The sequence below is a fragment of the Diadema antillarum genome, unplaced genomic scaffold (genome assembly GCF_040938485.1).
Source record: "Diadema antillarum isolate AM-2024a unplaced genomic scaffold, OU_Dant_1.0 seq00000247_RagTag, whole genome shotgun sequence".
NCBI classification, from domain to species: domain Eukaryota; kingdom Metazoa; phylum Echinodermata; class Echinoidea; order Diadematoida; family Diadematidae; genus Diadema; species Diadema antillarum.
Window position 1 is genome coordinate 117,793 of NW_027271291.1, and position 26,964 is coordinate 144,756.

Here is a 26,964-nt window from a genome sequence, read left to right on the forward strand (position 1 = left end):
GCTATAATGTCATTTGAATTTGGATTTGACGGAAGATTCTTCATTTTCGTCTATTATTTTCTTCTTTTCTTTATCTTTCGGTCTACAAAGACATATTATATCACACGTTAGATTTGTGCAAATTGATCCACGTTTCTTATTACGAGTGCCTTTGTCTTTTGTTCTCATTGTTTATGGACGAGCACTTACGCATAAATGAAAACTACTTTCAATTTTTATTTTTGTGTCTTGGAAGAGAAAAACTATCTTCACTAATACGTAAAGTTCCCCTAATATCTATTGACCTACCAGGTTGATAGCCAATTTAATTACCTTTGATATAGGTTTTCCCGGCCAATTTCGCACTTTTTTCAGTCCAATTCCTAATTGCTTTATTGAATTTAGCACAATTTACCCCAAATGGCATGGACGGTATTTCAATTTTATAATCTTTTCATTCAAATTCATTTTGGAGCATTCAAATTACCTTTAACATCATTCGAATATACCATGCAAATCGTTCATTCAATTTAGCATGATATAGTCACGTGATCACGTATACGCTGCGCTCGTTCATTCGAATTCATTCTTGGTCATCCAATTTCGCATTTACTGCAGTCAATTTAGCAGACACGTTTATGCTTTTATTCCTTTTTTTTTCATTTTCATTCATCATAGTTATTGCTTCCAAGCATCATAACATTTCATATTTTCGTATTCATTCTTTACTCTGATATCATCTTTGCAAGAGTACATTCAAAATATGTGTATGTGTTTATAATGTTCGATAGCATTATTTCATTCACAGATACATTAATCTTAAGTTTGTTTTGACATTAATTGGGAGAAGGAGGTTTCAATTTACATCGTGATTATTTCTTTCATCTGCATGTTTCATTATTTTCATTTGGTGGGTGCTATATTGCGTTAATCATTAGGAATAAAGTTCTTGGATCAGCTCTAGCCATCAATTTGTCAAGGTTATTACCCTCAAATGCTTATATGATTCTTTCCCTGTCTTCTTGAGAGATAAGCCTGTATCTAACTCGTGCTGCCATAAATGGACATAAGAAAATGAAGTGAATATATGGTAATCGGTAAGGTAATCGGTAATGGTGCATGTATAGTTCTGATAACATGTATGAAAGAAGAGGGGCGTTGCAGAACAACAGACTTGAGTTATTTGGGGTCAAAGATACCTTTACCATAATACTTAGCAGTGTGTGGATGAAACAAAAATTAACATTTAAATACGTATTAATCACGGTTCTCACCTTTTCAAAATAGAAATAACATTACGCCAATTTGCATGAACATGTTTGGAATTTGACGGCCCATACGCGAAATTGAATGACTGAAATACCATTTTCCGCCAGTGCTGGCGAGTTTGAATGACTGAAGACCACGTGCCAATTTGAATGCCCGTTTTACGAATTCGAAAGGCACATGTGCGACTTTCATTGATTGAAAAGCTAAATTGAACGAACAAGTTGCAATTTTGAATGTCAGAATGTGCAGTGACGAGGATTTTTGCTCAATTGAATGAACCTTTTATCAAATGGACTGACAAAAGTGCGAAATTGGCCGGGAAAACCTATATTCTTTTTTTTTATAATACATTGGTTTTCAGCCAAATATTCTATGAGAAATATAATCTTAAAAAAAGGTGTTTGCTTTTTTTTTTTAATCCTTTAAACTTCTGAAAGTCAAGTGATATTAATCAGCAGTTCGGACTTCGTATACAACTGGCATACAGACCTATACTTCAATTTTTCACTAGCCGTTATGAAACCTATGGGACCACAAGCGGGCTGCCGTCTCTATCCAATAGCTTCCACGCCGAAGAGGGCGCCAGCAATCATGTCGTAGTCCCTACCCAGTCGATCTTCGATTACCATATCCGACCAGGAGGAGAAAGAACTAGCGAGGAAGAATGCAGACCCTAGTCGTGTTTTGGAAAAAGGTAAAACACCATCAATTCTCATGCATAACAAAGACGAAGTGAAGACAATGTTTATTAGTGATTCTCAAATGTTTATATAGTGAAGAGTTCCTTTCCTAAAGGTATACTTAATCCATGCTAAGGAGATGATAAGGAGAAAAACTGGAGTTTTATTTCACAAGCGTCTAAACGTTTTCATGCAATGACTATACGTTGCATCATAGTCCTAATAATGAGTTAAAGAAAATGTGCCTAGGAAAAAAATCTTAACTGATCTTTAAAGAATTAATATTGGGGGGGGGGGATTTGTGATAGCATTCTTTTGCCTGGCACCTTTTGGAACAAAACTTTCAGTACGGTGATCATACGGCGATGTACAGCATTGAAAACGTTGTTTTAGCGAGTAGTTTGTGTGACATTGTGAATTTTCTAGAATGATTTGTTATCTATACATTATCTCTTTCTGTTCTCTCCAATGAGTTTGTATGAATAGAAGATGAAAAACTGTTTCACTGTTGATAATCACGCAATAATGTGGGCAATCTGGGAAGCTACACTGTAAGGACAGCTAGCCAGCCTGGTATTACTCAGGGGTCAAAGTGCAGTCAGGCATGCATACGGGTTTCTGACCTTGATCCCTCTGGATTTAGCAGCTTTCGGAATAAAACACATTTTCATCTCCCGATTTTAAAAGACTTTGAAGAGTTTCCTCTATCAAACTTTACTAAAAAATAAATTTATTTCCGTTAAGAAAGTCAAATGTGATGAAAAATTGATTTAGCACCTCTTGGAAAGGAACTCTTTATATTTACCTGATGCAAAGGATGAGAGACAAGCAAGAGATCTCGAGTTGGCATCAACTAATTACATTACACTGATTATCTGACTTTCGTTATGCTGAAAGTGTTGATAAGTTCAAATCATTGTTGAAAAACTTATCTGTTTACTCAATCCTAATCTTGCTGTCGTTGTTGCTGTTGTTATATCATATGTACATAATGCTGTATCTTACCTCAATTTTTTTTTTTCGGATTAATGCGCTTAGAAACATCAGTATTAAGCGCCATATAAGTGTTACTAATTATCGTTATCATTAAGTATCATTATGTGGACGCTGAAAGAAAGAACTATTCCAATAATAAGCCAGACTGGGATAGACCAAAGGTACACCGCTGCCCCCCCCCCCCCCCCCCCCCCCCCCCTCGTTCAGTACGCAGTTGCTTATGAGAATGATACACAAATAGAGGGGCCAGGGCCGCCTGGACATTCGGTCATGCCACAATACGTGGCAATACAGCCTTGAAGCATGCATGATATATTTACATCATATTATATCGTAATTTTATATACACTGTGTGTATATTTAAGGCGTTGTCACATGAACATCAAACACCCGATAAAGGATAACCTTCCTGGGGACATTGCCACTGGGGGCATAGTGGTGGAGAGGAAACTCGGTCGCACAAGCGCATTATAGTGGGCCATAGGAGAATTTTTTTCCCAGCGTAGTATACACACACAATAATTAGCTATAAACGCCATTGCAACTTGCTGGTTTTTCGCCCCTATCACCGCTGTTCCACCGATGGCAATTTTCAGCCCAACTTTATTCGTAGAATAACTTAAAGCCAAAGCATAGTTTTGGGACTTTTTAAAAACAAAATCCCTAATTGGTTCTAGTGTATAGAGCTGTATGAGTTCTAATAGTCCGGTGAATACGTGATTATTTAAGGTTCATAAAATGTAATATCTCGGGGGGGGGGGGGACCTCGAGACTCTTCCTAAAGGATTATATATAGAGCTCCCTTTAGTGGCCATTTAGGGATTATTCAAACTCTGTTATTTAAAGTCACTATAGGTGTTTAATTTTATTTTCCGGTTCTGGAAACTTATTTGGAATGTGGATCTTTCAGTTTAAAAAGGTGGAGAAAACTATATTTTGGCTTTAATAATGGACAAACTCAATGCATGGTGGCCCAGAGAGAGACTGGTGCTCCTCAACTTATTTGTTTAGGAATCAATGGTTGGTTTTCAAGATGTTAAGGTATTTAAATATAAAGGAAAACTGCCCCATTAAGGAAGGCAAAAAAAAAAAAAAAATTGGGTGGAAGGTGGCATTAAACTTCTCTGGGCCCCTATACTTGTAAAGAATAAAAGCTAGCACCATCCCGTTGGCGTAATTGCGTGCTGGGACGAGGTACGATCGCCCAGCAAGTGACTACACAACCCAAAACCGAGACAAATACGTTTTACTATGGTGTCAACAATTATTCATTTATTCAAATGCTCCAACTGGTTTAAGCTCTACCTATGAGCGTTTATTGTCAAACATGACAATTTGTGTATACTATGTGAGACACATTCAAGCATTGCCTGCGGGCAGAAATAAACCATCAAGCAATGGCAACCAAGGGTCCACAGTGCTTTCTTTACAAAATTACAAATTCCATAACTTGATACTGACATATGTTAAGGGTAGGAATTATCCCCCATGCTTTCTGAAATCGGTTTGTCAAGTGGTCTTTCATAATGCTAGAAAAGTGAGTTTTTGTTGAATTTCCTTTATATTTTCTTTGTATTGTTGTCCACTCATACGTCATAACCTCTAGTAGTCTCCTCATCCAGCGGTTCCAACACCAAAACTTTGCGATTCATAACTTTTGCATCGATTGTCCGATTATTCTCAAACTTTCACTACTGATGTGTTCTACAAATGTTGCTGCTTCCACTCAATCCACATTGCTCTTTGTGTTTGCGTTCCCTTTAAGGAAATTATCCCTCATATTTTCGTGCTATTTATTCGTTAAGGTCTCGATTAGTGGACATGTTTATAGAGGGTTGTAAACACTGTTTACCTAGAGCATCTTATCTGTGTCAAGCTTTTGTTTGTGTATCGGTCGTCAAGTATACACAGCTCTTTGACAGTGATTGCCAGCACTTAAGTGCATAATTTAGCTATTGTCTAATTCGTTGTAAAAAGAAATTACACAACGTTCTTATTGGCTGACGGTGATGTCCGTTATTCTGAAAGGTTCGTTATTCCAAAGATGAAAAGAAAGGTTAACACTTTAGCGAACCTTCAGAACTACGAACATCTTTTTTTTTTTTTGTATCAACGAACCCTCGGGATAAGGAAAACATTCGGAATAACAAACTTTCGGAATAATGAAACTTCAGAATACGCCATTAACGAACATTCGAAATAGTTACTGTAACCGGTCTAAACATAATTTATAGGCCTACTGAGATGTAAATTCAAGGACAGGGAGGGTTATTTGATGGGTCTTGATATTGTCCCTGTATGAATAAGGCATATCATGGATTGATGTACTCACTTTTGCAGATCTCCTGTTCGACCAGGGACGTCAAGAAGTTGTCGTCTTTCAGGAATCGGGCGCCCGCATGGAAGAGGTCGGCTGAAGTAAAGAATTTCGTCAGGCCGAGGTTCCGGCGTAGACCACTGATGAGTGTTGTCTGAAGAGAGAAGTCATTGCAAATCTGACATTTAAAGCCTTATATCTAGCGTCTTTTTCAACAAGTGTTCCAATTAATGCAGTCGACTTATTCATTATCCATTCACTTGGTAGAAGTCTACTAATTGTGGACATTTACAATTATCATTTTAGTTACGAGAAAGTAATTGTGACGAGTTTACCTTTCAAGAGGAAGCTTGTAATGGATTTCCCTTCACACTATTATTGCTGGACACCAGATTAAAGGAGAATAAAGGTATTGCGTAACACCTATTCTATAAAGAGAACAGTACTAGGGCCAAATTTCATCAGATTTGCATTCGAATTCATGAAAAGGCGTTCAAATTCAAGCGATTTTGTCCACTGCTCTCCTCTCAGGGTTCATTTTGATTCTTTGAGTATTCAATTTCATTTCATGTCATTCCTTTTAGATTTTATTTCATTCAATTTAGATAGAATTCATGATCATGCTTCATGCATCCACTAATTCTGTCCGTATTCGGGATGTTCACGCATACTCTGTAATGTAGCAGCGGCTAAAATGGTGCATGATTAAAGTGTAAATGTATGTGATTGAATATGGGGTTATATACAGTTATTAGCTATATATAGTATGAGTGAAAAATCACATTTCAATGTATATTAAGTCTCCATATTCAAACAGCTGAGTAACTACAAAGAATAAAAGCAGCAAAGAAAAAGACTGCCCATACTTTGTAATTGTTTGTGTTATCGTGAATTTGAATTCCTTAACGCTCTCCACATTAAAACTTGCACTTTTAATTTGAATGCCCTTTTTACACCCTTGTGTGAGAAACTCATGAAATGGCATGCTGATGAAATTAAATTGAATGAACTACAGTGTGTTCCTAAAAAAGGTAACACGAGTTCAAAGGTCAGCCATATAAAGAATATTTGTTTTATTCTTGTGATTTGTTTATTAAAGTATAAAGTAACTAATCAGCTTTCATTTGACACCTTATTTGCGTCAACATTGTCACGGGTCACTGAGGTAGGGTCCATCGAAGGAGAAGGGTACAAAACCTACTTTTTCCAAGTTTTTGGTTTGTCGGATACAAAACCTATCTTCTTTTTTTTTTGCATTATTTTTTCATAGCAAGTTTCAATGAAATGTTCTCCTTCTGCTTTCCCCTCTGCTAGCTTTTAGTGAGTGAATGTAATGTGACATAACCAGTGTCTAACTGCTATCTCCAGTAACCGCATCCTTCCATCCATTCTTCTCAATGAACGAAATAAGAGATGACTGAAATTAATTGCTACATTTTCAGGGTAATTGCCCTGCTTCAATGTTCATTTACATGGATAATCTTCCACTCTTCTGAATGATTAAACTTGCTTTATTGTCATGTATCGGGGAAATTGCCCTGTTGCAATGTCAGGTATGCATAACCCCGTATTCTTCGGAATGACTGACACTGCTTGATTGTCAAGAAACGGGGGGAATGCCCTGATATCACACATTTTTAAGATTTCAAATAGAAAAGAAACTACGATTTGATTATTTCTTAAAACGTTATTCCGGGTTCTGATTTTTAAAAACTTGGAAAAAATGGATATTGTATACCTACACTGTAAAAACATCAGTGTTAGATTTAACACCACGGGTGTTAAATCTAACACCGATCAAACTTCAATAAAGGACCACACCCACATGTGTTAAAAATGCACTGTAATGGTTTTGAAAAGTGTTCACTTGACACTGTACCTGGTGTTATTTTGACACTGTACTGGTGTTAATTCAAAAATGACACCACATGGTGTTGATTCGATATGTGTTGGTGTCAATATCAATGGTTTAACACCCGTCCAGCTTCAATAAGAGACCACACCAGCTGGTGTTACTTTGGTGTAAATTTATTTTCACATTTTTTCAAAAATCTAGTATTTTAGTGTAAAATTCATGATCGTCTTGTTTAAATTAAAAATCAATAAGAAGTGCAGTTACTAAGAAACTCTTCAAAAAACAGTTTAAAATTTGGAAATGACACCCGGAGGTGTTGATTTAACACCATAAATGAGCACCGAAAATTTAACACCAGCTCGGTGTTCACTATTTAACACCGGACTTTTTGCAGTGTATTACCTTCAGAAGCATCTAATTCAGTGACCGATGGTAGTACTTTTACACGCTTGGTGTCAAATGAAAGCCAGAGAGTTGCTCTCTTATCCCAAGTAACCATAATGATTTCAAACTTTTCATTTTTCAAGTGCCTGACCTTTGAACTTGTGTTACCTTTTTTTAGGAACACACTGTAGTTACCTTTTTGAATGTCGATCTCGGTGATCATTCAAATTCACCCGAACTTGAATGACCGCATCGTTAAATCGAATGCAAATCTGATGAAATGGGGCGGGAAAACCTATAATAATAATAATAAGGTCTTGTTTACCCAGGGCAGCCTCTTCAGTGTTGCCACTGCTCTACCAGAGGGCCCTGTTATCATTATTACCCTAGCGTTGCCAGGTACCCATTTATACACCTGGGTCGAAAGGGACACAATGGGTAAAAACATCTTGTCCGAGGACGTAAGCACTGGCCGGGATTCGAACTCGGGTCCTCCGAGCGGGAGTCGGGAGTCTTATCCACGATGCCACAGCGCCCCCAGTCTGATACATCTGCTATGGCAAGTCTGTAGGCCCCCAAATAACAAAGTTATTACCAGGTACACTTTTATAATGCAATCATCGTCTGCTACGAGACCTGTATTCGGTCTTTAGCGGAGCGCCATTTCGTCTATTGGAATGCAGAGGCCCCTGTAGAGCCCACTAATGTCAAAATCGACCACTAATGTCATAACAGCCACTAATGTCATAACACGTCGACGACAAATGTCATAACAACTACTAATGTCATAACACGTCGACGACAAATGTCATAATGACCACTAATGTCATAACACGTCGACGACAAATGTCTAAATCGGATTAACCACAAATGTCACAACACGTCGACCACAAATGTCAAAATTTCCAAATCTACTGCAAATGTCATAACGCGTCACAGGGGCGGACCCAGGAATTCCGTACCCTTGCGCTGTACTGTGAAAGGCTGCAAAGGGGCGTATATTACAGGAGGGGGGGGGGGTATGCATCCCCCCCCCCCAGCTCACAAGGGAAAGATATTATTATTAGTGGCATTCTTTTTATTGTGTGTTATGCTTATCACTCTTCTTCTTCTTTTCATTATAGTCATCCATTCACTATTTCATTATTATTATTATTATTATTATTATTATTATTATTATTATTATTATTGATATTGTTGTCGCTGTTGTTTATGTTGTTGTTGTTCTTGTTTTTGTTGTTACCATTGACATTATCATTGTGATAAGTTTTTATCCTTATGATCCTTATCGCCATCCTCGGTATCGTTACGTTGTCTTTATTTCCTTATCTCTGCTCCCTGGCAATTTTCTTCTATGCCGCGCGGGAAGTGTCATAACCACACCCTCCCTGTCCGTCTCAAAATACATAGTACACAGTAAAAGACGCACAGGCGGAAAAAGAGGTTAAACATACCACAATTTAGCCATTCACACTCCTGGAATATTAATTTTGCTTATTTTTGCGCGTGTTGGTTATTTGAACAAATATTGTGATTGCTTCTTTTGGTTGTAAATCATACCCCCGGTCTGAAGACCTGTCGACGCCGCTGCTGTACAGCGAAGAAGAATGAGTGCGCTAGTTCTTCACCGCAACCGTGCTGTCAGGCCTTCGGATCGATGTACAAACAAAAGTGGAAAGACGGTCGAGTGGGAAACCGTTTCATCCCCTCCCAAACCCAGAGAAAAACAAATCTCTTACAGTTCGTCACTTTATGGAAACATCGGCGATGCAAAGCCGAGTCTAGTGGCTCTCAGTTGCTATAGGAGCACCACTGATTGTTCGCCAACCGGTCCGGAGGGATAAGGAAAGCTGGGCGATCATCATCGCTGTTTGTGCTGCTCCCGGCTGCTCCTATTATACTGCAACTACATCAAACCGTCGCTGCCGCGCTCCAATTAACGCTTTAGAAATTCAACATTCGTTCTTCAGACGCGTAAGCCCCTGGGCCAGCCATTATAATATACACAAAGGTAACAAATCGGGAGATTACAGATCGTAAATTATGACGAGAAACACTGAAACTTTTTACCAAAACAAAAAATAGCACGATCGACGAATGAAGTGACAGAAATAGCATTTGCTGCAGTAAACAGTATCAAAAACACATGATCCTCTTCTGCTGTGGATAATTTACGTTGGAGCTCGATGATCAATCAATGTTGATGATGTAAAATTTTTGATGTAATTTATACTATTAAACAAGAAAAAAAACGGTAGAATTTACAGAGTTTAAAGGTAATACAAATATTTAGTACGATTTTTTTTTGTAAAGTTTGAATTACAACAGACCATTCTTAAGTGTTAATATTTATCGTGGCTTTTAGTATTGAGTGCAGGCCCCAGTAGCCAATCACACGCTCAACGCAAAAACGTCACATTTTCCTGGAAACCCCAAAACAAAATGGCTGCATACAACAGCTTCTCGTAAGATCGCAGAACTTTTGTTTGATTTTAAGTTAGATTTTCTCAAATGTTTTTTATGTAAAATGAATAAGTAAAAAGCCAAAAACTTGTTTTTGAACCTTTAAACTCCTTTTAAGATATGCATGAAAAAGACAAAGGAATTGCGCAAATTCGAGAATTTTCAAAATTCAGAAACAAAACAAGAATATGTTATCGACAAATCTTTTATTCAAGACGATTGGTTTGCTAAGACGCAAAACTCACAAAGTGAAATCGAATTTCAAACAGTCAAAGAATTATACCTGGCATTTATCATTTATCTTTGTTTTACAATGTAAATATAATCATCCGTATTGCATTAAGAATTTTGTGGCATTTTACTGCGTCACTCAACAGTGAGTGAAATCAAATTTGTTCTTCTTTCAACGAAGAATCGTTAGTTCTATTTTCAAAACAACTATGTTTAAAAGGCGATCGGAGCTTTAAGTTTTTGCTCTTTCTAGGTGATAAGAAAATGACGGAAAGGCTTATCTAATTTCAAGGATTCTATTTCTCCCTCTTGAAAATGACAGAGCCAGGAAAACCACTGAAAGTTCCTTTAAACTGAGCTGGAATGTCATAAGGGTCAACTGCACTGCCACAAAGAAAGGCCGTATTTTTTCCCCATTTTTTTCGTCGGAAGTTGCTCAACAAACCGATATTTGGGCGAAAAGCCGAATTCGGAAAACCCTCCTAAGGGGTAAAGATTATTGAAACTCGACAGTTTTATTCAGGTTTTAGGCCAATATAAACGTTCGCTCCCCGGGTCGTCAGTTTTGTTTTTGTTTTTTCCGACAAAACAAACAAGAATGCATATGACTTTTGACAGTGCCCCCCCCCCCCCCAATCATATAAATGAAATGCAAAGAAAAACACAGACTCATCATTTCAATGGCGCATTAAAATGGTGAAACTGTTTCGGGCAACAGAATGTGGTGGTTAGATAGCTGATAACTTACATTTTCATACAACTCGGAGGCGAAGTAAACGGCTTCCAAATGTCTCTGCGTTGCGAAGTTTGTGATGTTTTTCGCCAGGGCAGTAGGAGAAATCTGAGCAAGCACTTTACAAATATATTGTACGTAATCATGCTTACACCTGTAAATGCAAATTACAAAGGAAAAGAAAAATATGAACCTCTTTGTACTAACATGAACAAAATTTATACACGTTGACATACAGAAGTTTAGGTATCTTTTAATAATCACTAATCGTCTTTCTTAAATGCCACAAGATGAGAGAACATGACCTGGCAGGGCGAAAAGAGAATGAACAGGAATCTAGATGTAGATTACCATTAATTATAGCTAGTTCGGATCTTTTTATAATATCACACGCATGCAAAAAATAAATCATGTGTATATGTATACATATATATATATATATATATATATATATATATAGATAGATAGATATCAATAACATATATGTTTTATTAGATACATTAAGTAATTACGTCTTTATAAACATGATTACAAAGATATGGACGCATCGTGGATTTTACATGAATTATTATTGATGCCAAGAAATGCAAAACAGGATGATTTTGATGAAAAATCAAAGTTTGATAACTTAGCAACGTTTTAGTTTAATTTCGAGACTTTCAAAAGACTTTTGAGAATGCTTTTAATTACAAAACTGTCGGTGGTACAGTGAAATGTTGGTATCGCTTCTTCCTATTCCCAGGAAGCTATCAAATATTAATATTAATTAGTACGCTATCAGATATCATATTATAATATCTGATCTCCTGCTCTGCTTGACCGCCTTCTAAACATAAAGTCATTTATTTTGGCTGGGCAGAATTAATTCTGAAAAATAATGTTTGTTTGGACGCTTAGTCTCTGGAAAATGTAAACATGCCAATTATTAAATAATCGATGTTCAGCGACACAATTATTTTCTTTGCATGGCTGCATTTATGGTGTTTATGTGCTAAGTGTCTACCATATACGTATTTCCTCGACTAAGCATAGGCTGTTTCCCATCCAGATGTCACGTCATGAAAATTAGGGCTGGAAATAATCCCATTGTAGATTCTCACAAATCTTCTGTACGTTGTGCGTGCATTAGTTATTAGTTCTTCCATGCAGGTCGATGCCCCCCCCCCCCCCCTCTCTCTCTCTCTCCCTCTCTGTCCCTGTCGTTCAAAATTATGTTTTCTCATTACTTCTGGGGAAAGCGCTTCGTTAAAACCACATAACGAACAAAAACAACAAAAAAGGTAATGTTAACAGGTTTGGTTCAGGGACAATTGTCAAATGACGTAATGACATCATTTCATGGTTATCAGACCTTTTTCCGCGATTTTTCTACAACACTGTGATATGACTGTAGGCATTATGAAGAACTAATGCACGGACTTAATTGCCCATGTGCCCATGACTTATGACTCGACCACGCAAGCTCCGTGTAATGCCGTTGCAAGAGGCATAGTATATACACTCTTTTTTTCTGCGCTGTTCAATATTATGCAGGAGATGGTGTTTACTTCAGGGTAATGACGGTCCTAAATTGTTCTGGATGTTGATGGAGATGCAAATCATATATGCGTGACCTATCTTTGATTACGACACTCACAGGACGAGGTTGGAGCAAGTATTTCTGTATATAGGATTACGACAATGCTTCAGTATCTAGTTGATGTTGTTTCGAAAATAAGACTAAATGATATACTATTCTCAGAAGAACAAACCCCACATTGTTAATAATAATACATCCCATGATTTTTTTAAGCCTTTGTTTCTGTGTATACGTGTCTGTGTGGGTGTACGTATGTGCGTGTGGATGCAATGGAGCGATTCACAGTAACTGAAATACCCCAACCCATAGCATTCAACGCACCTATAGGCATTAGAAAATAATAGGCCTTGATTTCGGTTGTAACAACATGATTAATCAGTGTTACCTAATATTGATCTATTGACGGTGGAATTAGATCTGTTATGGGAATTTACTAAACTAAATTGATTATCCTTTTAATTCCCTATCTGAAGGGACGTCTGTATGTCAACTAATATGTATGTATGTACAGTGTATGTATGCATGCATGTATGTATGTATCCGATACATTATGAAGCCCCTCTTCCCTTGTTTCGTCAAGTTCTTGCCGAAAATAGAACAATGCTTAAATTCAATATTGCCAATGTGTCATATATCCTGGTTGAATATCTTTTCTCTTTCCCTTGTACAGTGTGTGTGTGTCCCTCGCTCTCTTCCATTTATGTCATCCTTTAATTATTTTCTTCTGCGGTTATGCATCAAGCTGTGTGTTAATTTCCTTCTCATCAAGTTGCCCAGTCACGATGTGTTTATTATTGGTCACATCATCGGGAATAATGTTTCTTCATTTTTTGCTCATTTTCGCATTCCTAGTACACCGTGACAACGCCAGTGCGTCTTTTTATAAATGCCTGATAGTTCTGTGATATGCATTTGGGGGCTAAGAGTTCATTGAACGTCAAGATTCAAGATTCGAATTTATTTTCATTTCTATCAAATACAGTAAACAAAGAAATTATATTCAATGTATAAGCAGAAGATATTGGTAATAATTGCAACAACAAAAAGTCCCTACTCTCTAAAAAAAAATCGAGTGAAAATATTCACTCTTAAAGGAGTGAATACAAAAAAGAGCGAATTTAGAGTGAATTTTGAGTGAAATTGTTCATTTTCACTCGTTTTGGAGTGACCTCAGGGATCACTCCAAAATCTTCGAGTGATCCCTGAGGTTACTCCAAAATGAGTGAAAATGAACATTAACACTCAAAATTCACTCCAATTTCACTCTAAATTCACTCTTTTTTTGTATTCACTCCTTTAAGAGTGAATATTTTCACTCGATTTTTTTTTTTAGAGAGTAGATTGCCTAGGACTTGTACCAAAAAGTGTTTGAAACTCGGAGACTTTTACACCTTTCTGCTATTACTATACTCTGCTCCTTATGACTAAGATAAAATGTCACAACGAATGTTCCTTTTAATCTTTCAATCCATATCCATCCTCTCCCTTTTGTTTTCATTTGAAGTTTTACATCAAAACTAAGCCCGCATGCTATCAGGTGCCCTGCCGGTGCTGTTTAGGTGTATAGTAGGCCTACCTACCAGGATTTTGACCATTCATCGTTGTATCTCCAGTGAATACACAGATATGGCTGGTTGGCCATCATACCCTGCTGGACGATTGTGTAGGTCATCGTCTGGACATTCCGAGATTTCACGAAATACTGTGCGTAGCGCATGATGTGATCCATGTACCGCAATCTACCCAAGTAACCGTAGCCATAGAGGAATGCGTTGCATTGCTTCTTCGTTACCAGGGAGTGTGGATACATGTCAAGAAAGTCATCAACCGCTACCAAATATGGGAGGTCATCAGCTATTTGAATAATTACGTCCGAGTTATTCAAGTTGTCCAGCACGCTAGGTACATGGACTCCTGTGTGGTTGGTGAAGACTTTTAGAGTTCGTTCGACGAATTCGTTGATGCGCTGACTATCGGCTTCAGTCTGATTTTCCACCATGTTGGTGCCTAGAAAACTGGCGTCAACTTTGTTATTGCACTTGCGCTTAAACTCCTGCAAAGAAACGACCGGAACCATTTCTGACAAGCTTTTGGCGTCATAGCTTTCGTCAAACGTCCGCAGCATTTGGGTTTCCGGTGACGGAGAGTGGTCGAAGAACGGGGGCAGAACAACCGTTAAATTCCTCTTCAAGGCGATGATACAGATCAACTTAAAAGCCTGCATCTGATTATTCATCCCCTGATTACCTAGTAATAATGGTAAGACATACTTTACCGCGGGGTCTGGTTTCGAATTTTGTGGTCTATCTTGAGTGTGTTGACTCGGCTGTCTCATGTGATGGTCTTGTATGTCCTTGTGTTCTTTCTTACTGATGTTTTGAACAACATCTTGTTCCTCTCTTGGTATTCTGTCTTTGGTTTTGGCGTCATCATTATCCTTGCCACTATCGGCAGCCTGATGGGAACCATGATCGTCTGCCATGTTTTTCCTGTTGTGAGAGAGACCACTGTCGGTGCGATAGCGGTAGCGGTGAGCGGTGTTGGAACTGTTCCCGTGAAAATTCTCGCGGACCTCGTCACCACCTCGGTTGCCTGATTGACTGTCAGCGACGTCCAGCAAACTTCGCTCAATCTTATCCGAGTGGAAGAGAGCGAGGAATATTTGGCAGAGCATGACGAAGCAGGCGATCGAGAAGAGAAGAGCGATCTTTTGACGATATCGACCCATTTCGGAGTTGTCATTCCGACCTGGAAAGAAGAAAAGCAGATTACAAAAATGCCTTTATTCATCACTTCAATTAACATAATTTGTTTTTCTACTGTTCTAAACAATCATTCTTAAGCAAACACAGCATTTTAACCCACAAACAGTTTGGCTTTCATTTGAAACACCTTCATATCGCACGCCCTTCTGACAGTCATGAACCAAAATTTTTAATTCTAAATCCATTGTCTCTTCATCATACTATTAAAATCTTTCCGGAATTCCAGTAAAGGTCTGGAGTAATTCGGAAGTTACTTATCAAACCAAAGGCAAAATGTGAACGTGAATGGTTCCTCTTCTTTCATGGCGGTTGATCTCTTGCGGTGTCCAACAAGATATCTTAGGCCACTACTATCCCTCGTCTATATGCATGACTTTCAAAAATTCTAAAATATTGCAATTTACACTATTTCGCAGATGATTTCAACATAGGTTACTCTCATTCCAGCCCTTCTGAACTTGTTTCCAACTTAAACAATTAAGCTTTTCATGAAGTTGACTGGATGAGAGCTAACAAGTTTTTTTCCCTTAATTTGGAAAACACTAACTATATGTTTCTTGGTCTATACTTATATATATCTTCCAAATTCAATATCATTAGATGATATTCTTATAACTATAATTACTGCCACTAAATTTCACGTTGTCTTTTTAGACAAAAAACTTTCTTGGAATGTTCATATTGATAGAATTTGTGGAATTTGTAGAACAAATCTTTCCTGAGTGTGTGCTTGACAGGTGTCCCCTCACTTTGCTCTTACTTCCTACTAAGACGTAGGTCTATTTCTGTTGTCTATCGTGGAGCTAGGATTTCAGTTTACACAAAAACTTCAACGCCATCCTGGAATTACTATGGGAAGTTTTTTCTTTCTTCTTCTTCTTCTTCTTCTTCTTCTTCTTCTTCTTTTTCTTCTTCTTTTCATTTCTACCATGGTCTATTTGCTAATACATGGAGTCCAAGCCATGTTTTACGTGACTTCCACACTTCACCACTTTTCTACCTGAACAACAAGTGATAGGAACCTTGGATGGGTGAATGGCCGACACTAATTGTTTTTGGGAATCTGTTTTGAGAAGTCTTCACAATGTGGAAGTTTAAGCAGCATAATCCTTATTCTGTTTCTTTGTTCCTGCTCTGCTACATAACCAGGGTAGGCCTATATACACTATATGCAGACGAGGCTAGGCCTCGTGTGCACAGCGTTAATGTATTTGTCCAACTTTGTGCCTACTCCTTGTATAGTCCAGGGCCTAGTTTCGACCCTCTCCTTCGCGTCACCATTTTTCTACAACCTTGAATCGGCTGTCTTATGATGTTAGTTTTCTTTCAAACTTTCAAAAGCAACAGCCAATCAGGAATCTGGATACTTGTCGTTACCATGACAACTGCCATTTCAGCAAGAGTTGCTATCATATCAACTTTTTGTGAAATGGGGCCCAGATCTCTTAAAACAAGGGAAAGCGTTCGTACTAGGTGATTTTGTGAAAGAGGAGAATATTGATCTCTTTGCTATCACTGAAACGTATAGTTGACAAATACTCCACCTGACTCACGTTTTGATTTTCACCATGTTAATTTTGATGAGATAAAATACAATTGCATCTAATGTTAAATATCACCATACCCCTGATCATGTAGTAGTTAGCTTCGCCGTCGCCATTAAAATTGGTCCACCGACAGTCGTCAAGAAAGCTCTTTTGTACCAAATTCTTCAATGCAGATGAATGAAGTTGGTTTTTTTTTTGTGTGTGTATGTGTGTGTGTGCAAGATTTCTCATCTGCTGTCAACACTAATTCTCCTGATGAAATAGAGTGTCTATCATCATTACATGACTAAGCTGTACGTCATGTTCTTGATATTCAAGTACAAATCAAGAAAAGGCATTGCCATTCTCCAATCGAAGACCCATGGTAATTTCCAAGAAGCAAAACAACCCCGCCCATTCTTTATTAGTTTCTTTTCTTTTTGGCTGACATCACTGCCCACCAGTTGAGATGCAGGGCTGTACACAACGGTGTTGACATTTCCTACCGGTGGCGTTTTTCCACCGTAAATGATGCCGGTCCATGTCATCACTGAGCTGCCACGAGTCGTCTCTATTTCGATGCAGTCAGCAAGAAGGTTCTCCCAGGCTAATCGATGAACTCCTTGTCTCCCATCGGTTCGGTCAAGTGGTGGTTCTTGTCCTCGAAGAAAACATGTCGCCAGTGTCCAAATTGAAGTATTCTGTGCTCCTTAGACCAGCGGTGGCGAGGCTGTTCTCCTGGCGAAAAACCAGGCGTGGACATCTGAACCGTCAACCGTTGTGCTTGGTAACCATGTAGCATCCGAGCAATCTCCGGTTAGGCGGGCTCCTACCGGCTGACCAAGAAACGTCGATCCCATGATCCACGAGCGACGAAGATGATTCGAAGATACATTTTCCCGTTTCTCCTACAGAAATTAACAGTCTTACAGTCTGTATTCTAGGATGCCGCGAGGACATCCTCGATATCACTCTGTGTGTAGCCGTCTTGCCGCAGTGCCACCGTTCCGTCAGACCAGCGTAGGCTTGTAATGGCCTAGGAAATGTCTTAAGCGACTTTTATTGCAAACGGTTCAAAGAGCTCAAAACAGGGGGTGGGCTCATTCGACACAGCGTTACATCAGGAAGAGGGATAGACTTTCGCATGCACTGGATGGACGGTGAGTTAGCTCATTCTGCCTCACGATCAAAAGGACCTTGGTTCGATTACCGGGTCCCATTGAGCAATGTTGTGTGTAATCATACCGTCCCCTACAGTAAAAAGGCAAAACACTGTCCCTCGGATAGAACATAAATGAAGGTCCCGTGTGTGAGAGAGTCACAACTCACGCACGTAAAAAGATCCTACTTCATTTCATCGCATATAGAGCAGGGTGTTTAGCCCGGTGAAGTGGTCCCGCCTTACATCCAACTGGACCCCATGGAAGACCAGCTATTGCACCTGAATACGGGCTATCCAACTATCTTCTCAGATGGCAATGAAACAATGTACTTATTACACATGGATCCCGTTCACAGTGAGTGAAAAGGCCGGGCTCGGCTGAGGCCGAGCCCGGCCTTCACTTCACTGTAAACGCGCAAAAAGCCAAATGCGGTACAAAATCGGCCGCGCATTTGGCCAAGCTCTGGAGGTAGTCTCGAGCCGCGGCCTTTCCTCACTGTAAACGCAAACTGGGCCAAATGCGGTACCAAGTTTAGTCTGGCTTCCAGACCCTCTGCCCGTACCATTTCGCTATTTAGGATATTAACGTCCTCAACGTCGAAAACTAGTATAGTTTAAGGTGGTTTTGTCCTGCGAAGGTCTGTGCCTTCGGCAAAGGTGGTGACTTCGTCTCACATAACCTTGTTCCTTTCAAATAAATGAGACAAACAAGTCGTCTAACATTACTGTCCATGTTTACTTTGAAACAATGTGCGAAAAATGGGGAAAATTAGATTACAAATTACAACCAACCAGCCGAAATACTTGCTTTCTCTCGTAAAGTACGTGCGATTTGCAAAGGAAATTAACTGAGCGATGATTTCCCAATGTACACTACAACTGCACATACATTTTTTTTTTCTTGATTTAAGAGAGTTGTTATCTTCTGCGCATGTAAGCTTTAGATATCTCGAAGCGCCGTCTTGTTTTTACTCTAGACTGCCTGTCGGTAAATGCACGATTAGATCACAGCAGGAAAACATCTTTAAAATGTTATTGTGACGCTTTTCACAGAAACAGGTGTTTGAATTAATAAACAAGCGATGTACACATGTGTGGTAGGTCCATGGTTCGATAAATAGATGTCTTGCTGACGTTGTTGCATGGGCTAAGAAAAACATGCTTGAAGTCAATGCCTTAAAGACCAATGAGATTTAATATAGCATTTCTCACCGAGGCTCAATCCATCCACTTCGCCAGACGTTGTAGTTGTTGTTGGTTTCACGGTAAATGAAACAGGAAACATTCACATGGAACAGCACCTGCAACTTCAACATGTTCAAGATCAGGTGAAAATGTCTGTTATGTCTGCTCTTACAAAATGGCACAATTTCGCAGTTTCTTGGGTAAAAAGAATATAAGAAATTGATTCATACATATATGTTTCATCTAGATTTGATTCATGTAATGTTCTTCTGTATGGCCTCCCTTAAAAGAGAAATGGGAAAATATTGCAGATAGTCCAAAACAGTGCCGCTCAACCGGTAGAACGTGCAACGCGGGTATGGGATCCAATAACTTGTGCCCATGTTGAATCGCATTGCTTATACCTGCAGCAAAAAGAATTGTGTAAAATTTGAAACATTAAAGAATTAGCTTTTTTTTTCTGATGTATAATACAAAAGTTATGTGCATCACGCTGCATAGAGAATCTTCTAGATCATTATGTCCTGTACTTAATGTGGATTGTTATTACAATTATAATCATTATTAATCATTTTTTACTTTTAAAAAGTTCTTAGGATGGTAAACCATTACTATCACTTATGCACACAGTAATGATTTTGTTAAATTCAGAACAAAAACCTCGAGATTAATGAAAGATACCAGATGTAAATTGGTCAATCCATGTACAACTTTCATAACAATAATCTTCCATCATCAGTTCTAACTCAATGCTTGTTTTAAACAATGCAATAAGCCTACAAAGATACCCCACTAGACAGTCTAGTTGAACCCATCTATACCTTTACAGCGGACATTATTATTATTACAATCTTATGTTTTTTTTTTTGGGGTTTGTGTATTTATGTATTTATTTTTGAAAAAAAAACTAAACTTTTTGGCAGTATAAACCGTGAACCAAACCTGTGGAACTCCCTTCCGGCTGAAATGAATCATTCAGTACTTTTGGCACATGAATTCAGTTTGAAAGAGTTTTTACTCGGTCGATATTGAAACATCGATTATAAAACAGAGCACTTTGCTTTCAAGTTCAGTGATTACCTTTATTCTTCTTTTGCATCTTTAATCTTAATAGATAATCTGTGTACCGTACTGACATGTTGAATTCCACGTCGGTTGTCGATTCACATGGCCCATTTGTCCTTCGTTGTTGGCTTTATTTCCTCAGGTTTGTGTGGATGATCCTGTATTTGTGCTTGTATATTTATTGTGTTTGTCATTTCGTCCTCTTGCTTTCACTGCTTCTGAATTAGAGTGTTCAATTCTTTATTTATTTAAGCATACTTTTTACTTCATAACTTTCTCCATACAAGAAAAAAAAGAGTACTTAAGTCCACCCCTCCTTGCTCGTATAAGGGAACTTGCTACTTATATTTAATTATGCAATCTTTATTTTGAGTTTGCTTTTTTCGCAACTTCCATTTATATTCCTTATACACTTTAATTGACATAATGTTTTAATCCGCATTGGTTTCATGAAAGTCAAAACAATATTTGCGTAATTATGCGTATGTATAGCATGTTTGTTCAGGTGCACGTGTATATGCGCGCATTAAGGCCCTATTCATTATTATTTATATTCCGTACGTATTTTGTTTAACTTTGTACCCGATGTGGCTCTTCCCCTGCTTGAAAAACGATTATTGTCACCATGTAATGATTTTGTATTATTTTAAATATGGAAAATAAGAAGGAAATCTTAATTTACATCCATTCAGTTCGTCGTAACTGGAAAAAATGATACTTATTATGAACATCAAACAACGACAGTGCCATTCACTAAGAATCATTGAGGAAAGATTGTCGCAAAAACAAACGGCCATTCACTGTCCATAACAACGATAAGAAACATAAAGAGAAAATGTCATAATAAGGAAAATAGCTATATTGTCCATATATATATCGATATAAGTTTCCCTATGCAATTTCATGCTCACGTACCGTTTTGAAAAAAAAAATAAAAAACTGAAAATAAAGAAAATACTTTCCCAGAAGTTACATGAATAGTACACAAGATATCTAGCACTGTACATGATTCACGAGTGATAATCTGTTCCAAGTTTTTAAAAAAAAGAGAGAGAAAAGTAAAATTTCATCTCCATAACAGTCACCCTTATATACCTCATATTACAGAGGAGGGCAGTTTAGAACTCTCAAAGTCTACAGAAGGGGATCATTTCATCATTTCGATGGAACATGATGATAAGGATGATCCAATCTAGAGTAACGTGAAAATGGTAGCAATAACTTTGCGACCTTTTTGGACATATGTGTATATTCAATAGGAGTACAAGACTATTTATAATGATCCATTTATTAGATGCAGTATAGTATGGATCGGATACGAGTTGCTATTATTTCGTGTGGGTTTTTTTTTTTTGCACAATTAATTCAACTGTAGAAATACCAGGTACAGGTATATAATTTACTGTATAATATACGGTCTACCCCCGTCTAACACTTATGGTATTAAGTGGTACACTGACGAGAACACTGTGAAGTGCAAAGTAACCTTGTACGTGCTATTGCTACTATGGCAACATCATTTACTATAGTCTTGAAAAATAATATATAGGCTTATCTTGCAGAATAGAAATCACAGTCAAACAGAGCATGTTATGCGGGCTGAGTGTAAAATTCTTCTGGTTCGTTCACAAAGTGGAAAAGAATTTCATTCCGTCAGATTTTATTCCTAATTTGGGGGCCAATAATTCAGTGTTACCATGGCAACGCACTTTCCTCTACTTTCATAAATATGTGCTGCACAACTTTTCATTAAAGTTCATCAACTATAGAGTGTGCCAAATTTGATTTGAACGGCTCAAAAAGTGGAGGGAAAATTCCTCTGAAAGGCTTTTTCCCAATTTGTGGTCATAATGCACTGCGACTATCTCAATGCACTTCAACTATTTACTTGGGAGAAGAATTTCAATTTGCAACTCCCTTTTCTTGATTTGGGAGTCATAATTAGCTGTTACCATGACAACGCACTTTCCAGTGTTGCACAAGTTTTAGTACATCGACGCGCGTTTCTCATTATAAAATGTATCTATAATATTGTGAAACATTGATGAACTGGAGTAGTTCGATACGCAGGCCTTTTACCTTAACATTGCTTAATTTGAGGCCGTCTGTGTATACCAGTGCCGCATTACCATGACAACACCCTTTCTGTTATATAAGCCTACTGTTGAAAAAAACAAACAAACGTGTGTCTTGCACAACTTTACACTAAACTTCACATCAACATGACTGCCAAATTTCGATTGAATCGCTTGAAAACAGTTAATTACACACTTAATTACGACCTCAGAATTACTGTTATTCTTATTGTAAATATTGTAAGTGTTGTCATGAGAGATGTATACTTTCAGTCAATTTGCTGATATTGCTTCTGGTAATCAACCTTATGGGGCTAACCTCGATTTGCATAGGACCTACGCTAATTGTTAGCACCCTTTACCAAGATGTATATAGGCCTAATATGTATCATTGTGATTTCTAATCAAAGTATGTATCATTGAAATTTGGTAATAAAATTTATTCATTTGTTAATAAAAAGTCCACCCATTCATTCAGTCACAATACCACCCCAGGATATTCTGTTACTGCCCGACCACACGCTGACTGGATTCAAATACCCCTCTACCTGTCTTAGGCCCTGTCTTATAAAACTTGTGATAGAAATCAATCAATCACAAATCTCTTGAAAGCTGCAATCAATCGCAACCTCTGATTGATTGATTTCAGTTCTCCATCTTAATTTCAATCATAACTTTTTTAACTAGATTAGTAGAAAAGCACTCTGAGAGCGCAGACCTCCGCCAATCATGCAAATCATTTTCACCACTGATCTTGTTTCCACCCATACGTACTTATAGCATTGTGTGCTGAAAGTTGCCAGATTTCCCAATATAGAAGCCTTTGTTACGTCATAAACCCTCATCTGCACGGCGCGCCTCACCCCAGCATAAACTAGAGCACGCACTTTAGTGCGCGCAGGCAAACCTCAAACGCGCAGCCTGAACTCCAAGTTCATTGACCCTACCTGCTAAAATATCAAAAATCCTTCATAAATTCCCCCAAAATTCTCAGATCACTACCAAAAGTTAATTGTTTGGTACTTGTGTCACTCTTAACCTTTCCTGCAAGTTTCATCCCAATCCGTCCACTACTTATTGAGTTATTTTGCGCACAGACAAACTAACAAACCAACGGTAACGAAAACATAACCTCCTCCCTTGGCGGAGGTAATAAGATGGATTTGCATTCAATCGTAAAGTTGTGATTGATTTGAATCAATCACAAGTCTTTATAAGACGGGGCCCTGGGGCCCGTTGCATAAAACTTTTTTAGCAACCTTAAAAAAACTTAGGTTGGGATTTGCCCAACCTAAGTTTTTTAAGGTTGCTAACCTAAAAACGTAAAATCCGTTGCATAAAAACTCTGGTTGGTAACCCTAAAAAAAAATTGGGTTGCCAAAATCCCAACCTTAATTTTCTATGGTTGTAAGCGTAAATCATTAGTTATTTTTATTTGTAAATACAAAGTGTACACTTGTATGAGGATGCGCACTGAAAAAAAGGGAAGTTTCACTTTTACCGCTGTCGTCTGCATGCGATATGCACTAAGCAATTTGCGCACGGTGTGCACTACAAACTAACGTTAGCGATCGTACTTCCTCTCATCTCCCTGCTTACACGCACATCCACGTCGAGTCCGAGATGGCAAATGAGGTAATTTTTGTTAATTTCCGTTCATAAGATAATTTATTTAATAACTTACCGAAATTAAAGATATAATGGGCATACTCATGAAATAGGCCAAACCACCACTGCGTGTCCGTACTATACTACGGCGGCTCGCCTGTTTATACTCGTTTATGGTTTAGGTTTGGAACAGTTGCAGAATACACCACGACTGCAAAAAGTTGCAGTGCTAACCTAAAATTTATTACGATGCAGCTTTCTAACGTTTATAGGCAGCGGCGTTAGCTGGCTTGGGGTTACTTTGTACACTACATTATTTAGTGTGTGTGGGACTGACTGGTGACTTCCGTTGGTGGTGGTCGAATTGTTTTACGGTAACTTGTTAAAGATTATTTAGGCTATTATTCGGAATGAATAATGATTCTATTACGTCTGAAAAGTGTCCTGTCATTCTGAGTGACATTTTTTTTTAGTGAAAGGATTTTTTTTTTTAATTGATTCAAAGTAACAAAAAATAATGGTTATAGCAGGCAGTGTAGCTAGCTCCTTGGCCTTCGGCCTTCGGGCTCAGGCTAGCTCAGCCTTGGGCAGGGTAGCTGTAGCGAGCGCGAGCTACTCCCAGCTGACTGCGACAGTATGATTTTACTTGATACAAAGCATATAGTCTGCTACATCACAGCACATCTTGGAAAGCTGCTCTAGACTCTGCTAGGCCTAACTGTAGCCTTTAGGCTTTAGTTTAGGGAGTTGAAGAATCCTGGCAGAATAACAGTGTTTATAGTCTAATTGTTAGTCTACCCCTCAGCTCAGCCTCTAATCAGGCTGAGCAATCAAATCCAAGGGCAAGGCCATACAAGGTTTAGAATTCTATACTGGTTCAGCTTTAGCTTTGCAATCATTTCTCATCAAGGGAACCAAAATGAAATCAATAATTACCTCATCCTTCATATCAAAGAGTGCGTGCGCAACTCTCTGAATGGTTCTGCATGCAGTCGATGTGTGTATCCCATGAACGAAACTGGTGTCGTCAAGAAGACTTCCACTGGCAAAATATCGAAGTGACACAAACACTTGTAGGCTGGATGGAAGAGCCATATTTCTGTGAGTTGGATGCTCAATCCTCGGGGCAAGCCTGTTAATGATGGCAATGCACCCAGCTCTAGAGAATCGGTATAATTTTCTTAATTGTTGGTCGTCGTATGCATCTAAGGGATGCAGGCGATCTCGGAATATTCTTTCTCTTCTAAGAGCTGCCCCAGCCTGAATTGCCTGTAGAATTGCAGCCATTTTGGAACAAAGAAGTCCAACCGGAGTTGTTAGCGTAGCAACCGCTAGTGTGAGGGCAAGGGTTACACCAACCGGAATCTTTCATATTTCATTCTCAACCGGAGTTTTGTCCGGCTAACCGTAGAAAACTCTGGTTGGACTTATATGCAATCGTAAAATTCCGGTTGGGAGTTTCCAACCGGAATTTTGTGATTCCAACCGGAAAAAAAAAATCCGGTTGGAGTTTTATGCAACGGGCCCCAGGGGATGGACAGCGCATCACTATACAATACGCGCATCGAACAGCATCAATCAGTAGTGCATTGGCCTCAACCATAGAGATGCATACTAATAATATACTAGAGCGCGGACTGCGTGTGGCGCGTACGCAGTGCTCGTGTGCCGAGTTGAAGAGGCCGTGCGCCATCTTAAAAAAAAAAAAAAACGCGTCCGGGCAAAAACAAATACAGTAGAATCGCGTCCGGGCAGCGCAGTAGTGGTGGACACGTAAAGCGCTCAAACACGCGAATTAGCATAATTATAGTACATTTTGTATGCATATATAGGCCCTACTTGTTTTTGAGCAAGAAGATGAGGGGGTCGGAGATGAGAGAAGGAAACAACTGAAAAATTTAAGCTGCTAGCATTCTCTTATTATGAGTGGTAAAAAAAAATGAAAATGAAACAAAATTTTACCTTATTCTCCACGAGGTAATACTTTCAAGCCGACCAACACGACCATGGTCCATGCAATACAAAGGGTTCTCTTGGTCTCCAGACAGCCGGGTGCCCCTTGTGATGTTACATTAAACTTTTTTTTTTTTTTTTTTTTTGGGGGGGGGGGGCAATTATGTTTTCTGTATGAGGGGACTGCATTCTATAGTCCTGACATCTGTGTATACGAGTGTTTCATTGTATTTCTCTTTTTTTTTTGGAAATGAAATAAATCATTTTTATAAGTACGTGTAGGCATATTGGTTGCCATGACATTATGTTCAAGCTCGAAATGCTAATGTTGAAGCCTACATAAACCCTCACCCAAATCATAACACCTAACCCTAATCCTAATCCTCACCCTGCCTTGAACCAAAAGCCCAGTCAGACGTACCCATGATGCTTACTCTATTTTCAGAAAGATATCACTGCCGGAGCATACATGTCCTGTCACCAGGCATATATTACGTATTCTAGCTTTTCTCACACTATCACCATAGTAAAATTAACTGCTGGTATAGCAAAGGGTGAGGAACGATTTTTATTTTATTTTATTTCATTTTTATTATTATCATTTTTTTTTTTTTTGGGGGGGGGGGCTCAAGGGCCAAATAGGGCACTTAGAAAAGAGCACTTTTTAAACTTAAAAGGGGGAGGTTTTTTTCATTGTGGAAAGGGGGCAAATGCCCCCCCCCCCCCGTTCCGCCGACCTTGCATATAGTTATGCACTGTATTAGCTATCTAGTAGCACTAGATCGAGAATGGCTGAGGGAGGGCGGAGTGCCCCCTGACGAATTTTGCAAGACCTTTTCTTTTCTTTTTCTTTTTTTTTTTGTCTTGAATCTCAATCGATCTGTTTAACACACACTATAAATGTCATTTTAGTTACTTGTGAAAGGAAACTCCGCTCCCCTTCTTTTCTCCTGTTTCTACATCCAAAAGCAGCACATGATTCAGGCATTTTGCAACATAGATCTATGGTACTTTAAGTAGAATTTACGAATTTAAGAACACTTTCAATTTCCATACTTCGATGGAGACCTTGGCATAGGATGCTAGCCTACTGCCGTTGCATCCCGTCGTCGATCTCCCTACATGCTCCTCCGCTACGG

At 38.6% G+C, this 26,964-nt stretch overlaps 1 protein-coding gene across 4 annotated transcripts in view; it reads right to left on the bottom strand.

Annotated features, from left to right (window-relative positions):
* Positions 1 to 998: 998 nt before the first annotated feature.
* The window catches only part of LOC139729590 (uncharacterized), a 34,472-nt gene continuing 8,506 nt past the window's right edge, over positions 999 to 26,964 (bottom strand). Inside the window, exons 2-6 of one of the 4 annotated variants that reach the window (XM_071640515.1) lie at positions 19,152 to 19,240; positions 14,067 to 15,234; positions 10,923 to 11,061; positions 5,257 to 5,395; positions 999 to 1,921 (exon numbers count right to left, since the gene is read on the bottom strand). In XM_071640515.1, coding sequence (XP_071496616.1) covers positions 1,800 to 1,921; positions 5,257 to 5,395; positions 10,923 to 11,061; positions 14,067 to 15,234; positions 19,152 to 19,224 — 1,641 coding nt within the window. In that variant the 5' untranslated portion in view covers positions 19,225 to 19,240 and the 3' untranslated portion in view covers positions 999 to 1,799. Of the gene's footprint in view, positions 1,922 to 5,049; positions 5,396 to 10,922; positions 11,062 to 14,066; positions 15,235 to 19,151; positions 19,247 to 26,964 lie in introns of those variants that run through there. The other 3 variants (XM_071640514.1, XM_071640516.1, XM_071640517.1) reach the window with 3 other exon arrangements.